Source organism: Mus caroli, chromosome 13 (genome assembly GCF_900094665.2).
Source record: "Mus caroli chromosome 13, CAROLI_EIJ_v1.1, whole genome shotgun sequence".
NCBI classification, from domain to species: domain Eukaryota; kingdom Metazoa; phylum Chordata; class Mammalia; order Rodentia; family Muridae; genus Mus; species Mus caroli.
In genome coordinates, this window is record NC_034582.1 from 9,675,748 (window position 1) to 9,684,477 (window position 8,730).

At 41.0% G+C, this 8,730-nt stretch overlaps 1 protein-coding gene across 10 annotated transcripts in view; it reads right to left on the reverse strand.

Moving 5' to 3' along the window:
* The window catches only part of Ggps1 (geranylgeranyl diphosphate synthase 1), a 16,682-nt gene that overhangs the window by 4,746 nt on the left and 3,206 nt on the right, over positions 1-8,730 (reverse strand). For 3 of the 10 annotated variants that reach the window (XM_029468484.1, XM_029468482.1, XM_029468483.1), the window contains exons 2-4: positions 4,709-4,801; positions 2,235-2,305; positions 997-1,542 (exon numbers count right to left, since the gene is read on the reverse strand). In XM_029468484.1, coding sequence (XP_029324344.1) covers positions 997-1,542; positions 2,235-2,305; positions 4,709-4,778 — 687 coding nt within the window. In that variant the 5' untranslated portion in view covers positions 4,779-4,801. Of the gene's footprint in view, positions 1-10; positions 1,543-2,234; positions 2,306-4,708; positions 4,802-5,851; positions 6,141-6,238; positions 6,378-8,730 lie in introns of those variants that run through there. The other 7 variants (XM_029468476.1, XM_029468478.1, XM_029468481.1 and 4 more) reach the window with 5 other exon arrangements.

Here is an 8,730-nt window from a genome sequence, read left to right on the forward strand (position 1 = left end):
AAAAAAAAAAAAAAAAAAAGGACAATTTGTGGGGTGTCAAGCATTGAAACAAACAAGCTGGGTGGACGAGTGCCTGTGCATTCTTTCTGTCTTTTCAGACTTTGATACAGGTCTTCAGAGACAAAACTGAGGTACTCTTGGCATTATCATTTAGGGAAAAATAGCAGTTCTTTGGTCTTTTTAGTCAGTTAGCTAAAGAGACTTGTCTAAGAAATCTCTGTTTTGAATTGTCATCTATGAACTGGGAACCCTCCATGTCATATAGTTAGTTAGAAAGCAGATAGTTTCTTGGAAGATAAGTCTTTTTTATTGACAAGCCCAGAGCACGTGGGGTAGTAGGAAGAGCTGGTCACACTTAGTGTCTGACATTTATGACCCATGTTATGTGACTCCTGATAGTTTCAACTTTGTTTTTAAAAAATTAAATATCTTACGTGTATGAATATTGTGCATGTTTGTATACGTATGTGTGTGCCTGGTGCCTGAAAAGTCTAGAAGATGATCTAGAAATGGAGTTACAGGTGTTGGTGAACTTCACTGTGGGCCCTGGAATTTGAACCGGGGTTCTCTGGAAAAGCAGCTTTTTAACTGCTAAGCCATCTCTCCAGCCCTCAATTTTGTATTTTTATGCAAAGGGATTTTGATAACATAACACTTTTACACACGTCACCCTCATTTACTCAATTATTGGAGACTAGTACTTGAAAAGATAAATGGGACGAAGCCACTCCTCATTTTCAGCTGAAAGAAGCTACTGAGTCTAATCCAGAAAGGATAACATTATTCATTGTCTTCTGTGAACATCTTACTTAAGTGCTTGACTAAAGCCACTAGTGAAGGGTTCCCACCACAGGCCTCAATTTGTTTGTAGGCTTTAGCTTCAAGCTCTCTAAGAGTGTGTCGAGTGTATGCAAAAGAGCCTACATCCTCCAGGTACTGTACACAATACTTTTTAATATCTATATTCTCTGTTCTCTGGCGCAGGATGTTCTGTACCTGGGTGCTTTCTGGCCTTGACCAGATGGCATGGATAGTGGGGAATGAGAACTTCCCTTCTGTCAAGTCTTCACAGAAACTTTTGTTTTCACTGTATTCTTTGGAGTGTAGATTGGCGTAATCATCTCTAATCTGGAAAAAGAGCCCAAGTGTGTCAAGCAGTGGCTTTAGATCTTCTTTGTAGTCAGAGAACAGCTGCATAAGACCTACTGCTAGTCCAAACAAACCACCTGTCTTCTGCAACACCATGGCTTTGTATTCTTCTTCAGTTGGACAAGTGTAGGTGTCCCTCCAGTAAATGTCGAGGCCTTGGCCCTGATGAAGTTCTAGAAGCTGGCGTGTGAAAAGCTTCACCGCATCTGGGTGATCAAGGGTTAAGACTTTTTCCAGTCCAAGGAAGTAGACGTAATTGGCAGAATTAATGACAGATGGGACACCATAGATGCTGTGAGCCACTGGGAAACCACGTCGGAGCTTTGAGCTGTCTTCAATATCATCAATGAGTAAACTGGCATTATGCAACATTTCAGTCACTTCAATGATAATCTAGAGAAAAACAACCAAAGAAGAAAATTTCACTAAGACACACACACACACACACACACACAGACATTTAAAGGCTATTGTACATACACACAGAGAATGTTTTTGTGTGTGTGTCAGTGTGACATATGTGCTTGTGAAGAGAGGTGCCCTTGAAGGCCAGAGACATCAGCCCCCTGGATCTAGTTACAGGCAGGTGGGAGGTTACAGGCCCGGTGTGGATGCTGGGATTGAACTTAGGTCCTCTGCAAAAGCAGTACATGCTATTAACATCAGAGCCATCTTTCCAGCCCAGAATTTTTTTTTTTTTTTGAGACATGGTCTTCCTATGTACCCAGCTGCGCTAAGTTCTGAGATTCTACATGTGTACCACCATGCTTGGTCAAAACAGTTTGTACTTGATGGTATTTCTAAATTATTAAAGTCTCAGTTATCCTAAGCTTTTTACAGCTAAAAAATATTTAGCAGTCTTAATATATAATATTGCATAAGCATTAACAGAATAAGGATCTTGGAGTACTTTTTTATGGGATACCTACTAATTTCTTGGTGATTAAATGGGGAAGAAGAATGAGATCAGAGTTGCCTAAGGACAGGGGATATGGCTCAGCGGCAGAACAGTGCCCAGAATGCTTGAAGTCCAGAGTGCGCCCCACACAGGGACAAAAGGAGAAGTAGTCAGACTGCCGACATACCTGTAGCTTGTCTTCTGGGACTTGCAGCCAGTGATTAAATGCCTGTGAAAGTTTCGTTCTCACCTGTTTACCTGCAATTAAAACACAGGGTATGACCAAAAACATTATCTTACTTAAAAATTATTTAAAGAAAACATTTATTTAATTGTGTTTGTATGTACATGTGCACTCCATGGTACACTTGTGGAGATCAAAACACAATTTCCGAGTTGTATGTGGGTCCTGTAGATGGACATCAGATCTTCAGCTTCATGTCAAGCACCTTTACTGGCTAAGCTACCTCACTGGCCTCCAAAATGTCATTTCAAGAAAAAGTGAAAAACTTGCTTCAAAACTGAGCAAACGCCAGGCGTGGTGGCGCACGCTTTTAATCGCAGGACTTGGGAGGCAGAGGCAGGTGGATTTCTAAGTTCTGGTCTACAGAGTGAGTTCCAGGACAGCCAGGGCTATACAGAGAAACCCTGTCTCGAAAAAACCAAAAAACAAACAAAAACCAAAAAAACCCAAAACAAACTGAGCAGACTTAGTAAAACAGTCCCATCAACCCATTACCTTCCCAGCTGAATAGCCCTCAGATTCCTCATTGTAAAGGACACAATGGAGCTGACCTTACCCTCTTCATTTTACCATTCAACCTACACTTGGGGAGGGACGACTCAGTGGTAAAGGGCCCTTGCTGCTCTTGTAGAGAACCCAAGTTCTTTCCCAACATCCACCTCAGGTGGCTCACAGCCATGTGTAACTCCAACTCCTGGAGATCCAAAGTTACTAAGGGGCCCTCTGTAGTCCTCTGTGTGGACCTACGCTCATATTTGCGTACTTTTTACCCCTACCACACACAATTAAAAATCAAAAAACAAAGTTTTTTAAAATGAGGGCTAGCAAGAAAGTCTAAAGCACTTCAGAGAGTTTCAATCTTAACCTGAATCACTGCACTGAATCATGGGGGTGGAGTAGGCATCTTTAGAACATACAATTTAATCTCTTTTTCTGAAATGAAGACGGTCTGCTCAAGGACAATTAGCACTATCTGTTACACAAAACTTTAAGTATTTTGCCAATGAATTTCTTCACAAGATTTGTCACTTTGCTCGGTGATGGTGGCATAAGACTTTAATCCCAGCATTTGGGAGATAGAGGCAGGCAGATCTCTGTGAGTTCAAGGCCAGCCTAAAGTACAAAGCAAGTTTCAGGGCAACTAGGGCTGGTTACACAGAGAAACCCTGTGTCAAGAAAAACAAAACAAAACTATCTTTCCTTTAAATTAAGATTTTAGAGACTTAAGCAACTTCAGTTTACAGTCCTCCATTTAAACAAGTGTTAGTCTCTTGTGTTGACTAGGGCCACTAGCTTTTTAGCAGCATTTTCTTCTTCACATAGAAAATGAGAGATATCTTGAGGTAGTAGATGCCAGTAGAAGTTAAATTAGCCCAAACAGAAAGCAGTCATAGGAAAAGCACAAGCAGTTCATTTAATAAAAATATAGTATGAGCGTCTAATACTGTAAATTCAGAAGCAGGATCAAGAAAATAGTTAACTTCCAGAGGCTGGAGTGATGGCTCAGTGGTTAAGAGCACATGCTGCTTTTCCAGAAGTTCCAGGTTTGACTGAGCATACACATGCTGACTCAGAAGTATCGCTTAAGTCTAGTCCTAATGGAACTGCCCCCTCCTCTGGCCTCCTCAGGCACAGACATACACACACAGCCAAAACCTCCATAAAACTTAAAAAGTTGTTTTAGTCTGGGTGCAGTGATGACATCTTTAATCTCAGCACCCAGAAGACAGAGAGATGGAGCTCAGTGAGTCTGAGGTCAGCAAGACTCTGACTCAAAAAAAAAAAAAGTTAAGTTTCTGGAGTAAAGGTGTTAGGGCCAAGCCTCAGGACCTGAACTCCATCCCCAGGATCTTCTGAGCACCACATGCATTCATTCCCACTAATAAATGGATGAGAGAAAGAGCTGGGTTGGACAGATGACTTAGGGAGTAAGAATGAGTTCAGAGTGAAGGTCCTGTAGAAGAGCTGCGTTTGGTTCCGAGCACCCATATCAGGTGGCTCACCACTGCTTGTGATTCTAGCTCCAGAGGATCTAACACCCTCCTCTGACCACAGGCATTAGACTCATGTGTACATACCCTCCCACAGACACATAATTAAAAGAAAGAAGAAATAACTTTTTAGGATTGCCCAGAGTATAACTACAATCCTAACAATTGAAGAACAGGGGCAGGAGGTTCATCACAAATTCTAGGTCAGCCTGGGCTAGACACTGAGTTCTAGACCAGCCCAGTGCTGTACTGATGAGATTTTGTCTCAATAAAACAGAAACATCTCATATACCGTTCTTTGAGTAATTCCTCTTATAGTGTTATTACTTCAAATAGAAGATCTCAAGAACCATTTAAGTTTAAATTTACATTTAAATGACTACTCTCTTAAAACTCTACTACATAAATAACGGAACTATTTGTTACCTGGTAATTGAAGTAAGTACCTATAAGGCTCTAGAAGAATTCTTTCAGCTTTCTCTTTAGTTTTCTCCATGTTTTATAAATTTCAAAGTTGACCTGTTAAAAAGGAGAAATATAAAAATGATCTCACAAATCAAATTATTTTAAGCGTTAGATGGCAGAGGAATTTTTGTTAAGATTTTTTTGAATGATAGATTTAAATTTTTATTTATACAGCAAAACATTACATGTATAAAACCTTGAAAATATTATGTAAAGAAAGCAAAAGGAGGTAGCCATAAAACCCAGGTTGTATGATCCTATTTATAGGAAATGTTCTGATCCAGGCAACCTGTACAGATGGGAACAGGTTAGTGGCTGCTGGCTCAGAAAAGATAAAGATTATTACTAATGAATATAAAGGTGTGTGTATGTGTATACAGAATCAAAATGTTATTAGGATGTAGTGATGGCTGTACACTGTGAATGTACTAAAAAGGGATCTAAATTTTAATTTTTAAACAAGTAAGTATTTTGAAGGTCTTACACTGTAGCTCAGCTGGCCTCAAACTTGTGATCATCTTGCTTCAGGGTTTTCAGTGCTGAAATTATACACACACACACACACACACACACCACCACAGCTAGTTTTGTCCCGAGATACCGTCTTACTATGATGCCCAAGATGACCTTGAAATTATGGGTTCGAACCACCAAACCCACCTTCAACTATATACTTTTGATGGTTGGTATATAAATTATATCTCAAGTTTTTCAAGAGAAAAATTCTTCATTCCAATGATAATACTGTTTAGTTGATTTTGAAGTAATTTTCTTAGATCAAACTTTCCTAGTTAATTAATCACAAAGGACTTATGACATCAAATAAATGCCAAAACAAATTAAAAACAGACCTTTCTATGATTACAAATCAACAAATGCTCTGCTTAAGATAGGTGTGCTTTGTAATTTGTGAAGAATATTTATCTCAAATCAATAAAATTTGGAGATTGTTTCTAAGATGCATACTCATTTGAATATAGCTATTTTCTGTAGTGTTGAATTACTTGAATTCTGCATTTACTTCAACACTTCCTAGAATATAAATCATGGCATGCATGCATGCATGTATTTTTTGAGACAAGATATATATATAGCCCCAGCTACCTTTGAATTCCTTCCTGATCTTTCTGCCTCTACTCCCAAATACTGGGATTACAGAGCATGCCATCACGCCCAGCTTCAATCCTGGTTTTTGCAGGGGCCTCTTCTACTGGTGAATCTTCTGTTTCTTTGCAATATTGGTGTCCACTTTTCTCCTCAGAGGCCCTGTTTTTCTAGTAACTATGACACCTCTGGCAAGCTTTAGATGTTATGAGTTGTGTCTTCTTTGGGGATCACCATTTTGTTCTGTAGGATCACAAGCCCTCTTCTAATAACCTTTCATGGATTCACTCTGTATATGTAAATATAAAACCAAGTATAATATGGTTACATAATTGCAGTTTATGGTTATTGCTGGTCAAAGTCACAGGTTTTGGAATTGGAAGGTACCTGTGATGGTTAGTGTTGTCAACTTCACAGGCTCTAGAAACAGGGACTCAGTTCTCCTGCATCATGAGAATCCCATGGATTGAGCAACTCAGGTTGTCAGATTTGGTGGCAAATCCAGGTAACTAGAGCCATCTGCTGACTCCATACACAAAATTCAGAAAGAGAGAGAAGTTAAGAGCTGAAAACTATGCTGACCAGCACACACAAGCATTGAGGTATGTGGGTACTCACAAACATATACAGTATCTGTGATAAACAAAAAAATTTATATGTACATGTGTGTGTGTTTGCACAGAGGCTATATAACCTTGGTTCTTCTTCAATCATTTTCCACCTTATATTTTTATAGTTGAATCTTGAATCCTGACCCTGTTAATTTAGCTGGCTGGCTAATGAATTCCTGGGGGATGCTTGTTCTGGCCCAGTCTAGTTCTGGGATTAGGAGTTGTGCAACTTGGCTTTTACAGGGGGATCTGAACTTGGGTCCTCATGCTTCCTAGATGCTTCACTGACTGAGCCCATCTCCTCCAGTAGCTCTTTATTAAAATTAAGGAATCAAAGTGATGTATTTATTGTTCAGGTTGCTTCTTAGGATCAAACACACACCTGCACACTTTTTTATTTTCTATTTTCTTTGAGTGAGAATTTCCCTATGCAGTTCGGGCTGGCCTAGAATGAACAATCCTTTCTTAGCCTTTAGGTGCTACGATTACATGTGTACCACCATGTCCAGTGAAAAGCATACTTTAAAAAGTATTCATTTATTTAATTTTGTATGTGTGGTTGTCTCAGTTATTGCTTTTATTGCTGTAAAGAGACACCATGACCAGTTGGGTGTGGTGGCACATGCTTTTAATCCCAGCATGTAAAGGCACGTGAATCTCTACGAGTTCGTAGCTAGTGTGGTCTGCATGGTGAGTTCCAACACAGCTGGTACTATGTAGAGAGACCCTGTCTCAAACAAAGAAACAATTCCACCAACAAAAAAACTACCACCACCAAAAAACAACCCATGATATTACGACTAAGGCAACTCATAAACAAAATATTTAATTGGAGGCTTGCTTACAATTTCAGAGGATGAGTCTATGACCATCATGCTGGGTAGTGTATAAACAAGCAGGCAGGAAAGCATGGTGTTGGATCAGTAGAGCTCAAGGCGTACATCTTATTCATAATCCAGAGGCAGAAAGCTAATTACAAATGGCATGAGTCATTGAGGGTTGGGGGTGGGGAGAACAGGACTGAAGCCCTGAAGGCCAGCAGAAAGAATGGAAACAGGCAAATTCAGTAGGTAATAGGGGGAGTGGGGAGGACCCTCTAGAATGTACCAGAGACCTGGGTGGTGAGACACTCTTAGGACTCAAAGGGAGGCCCTTAGATGAAAAGCCCTACAGCGGGAAGAGGAAACTTGTAGAGTTCACCTTCATTAGAAAGACAGGACATCAAGTGGAGGGATGGGGCTGCCACTCCACAGTCAAAAGATCTGACCCAGAACTGTTCTTGTCTAAAGAACTGCAGGGACACAAATGGAGAAGAGCCTGAGGGAAAGGAGGTCCAGTGACAGGTCCAAATGGGATCCAGCTCAAGGGGAGGCTTCTAGGGCTATTACTGATGCTATGGTGTGCTTACAGACAGGAGCCTAGCATGACTGCCCTCAGAGACACCCAACAAGCAGCTGAAAGAGACAGAAGCAGATACACCCAAACAATGGAAAGAAGCCAGGGATCCCTGTGGTTGAATTAGGGAAAAGCTGGAAGAAGCTGAGGAGGGAAGGCAACCTTATAGGAAGACCAGCTGTCTCAACTAACCTGGACCCCAAACTCTCAGACACTGAGCCACAAACCACGCAGAATACACCAGCTGATATAAGCACCCTGTCACAGCAAAGAAATGCCTGGTCTGGAATCAGTGAGAGAGGACGCAGGCACCTAACCGTGGAGAGACTTGAGGTCTCTCCCAGGGAGTGGGGAGGTCTGGTAAAGTGGGGGGAGGAGGGGGAATAGGGTCATCCACATGGAGATGGGGTTGGTGGTGGTGGAGCAGGTATGGGATGAGGAACAGCCAGAGAGAGGACTGGGAGGGGGATAACAGCTGGACTGTAAAAAAAGATTAAAAAAAGAAAAAAAGAAAAGAAATGGCATGTGCTTTTGAAATCCCAAAGCCTACCTCCAGTGGCACACTTCCTCCAATAAGACCACATCTCCTAACCCTTTCCCAAACAGTTCTACCAACTAGTGACAAGTATTCAAATATGGGCCTCTGGGGGACATTCTTGTTTTATTTATATATATATATATTTATTTTATGTATGTGAGTACACTGTAGCTGTCTTCAGACACACCAGAAGAAGGCATCAGATCCCATTACAGATGGTTGTGAGCCACTATGTGGTTGCTGGGAATTGAACTCATCTGGAAGAGCAGTCAGTGCTCTTAGCCACTGAGCCATCTCTCCAGCCCCTCTGGGGGGGCATTCTTTTTTTTTTTTTT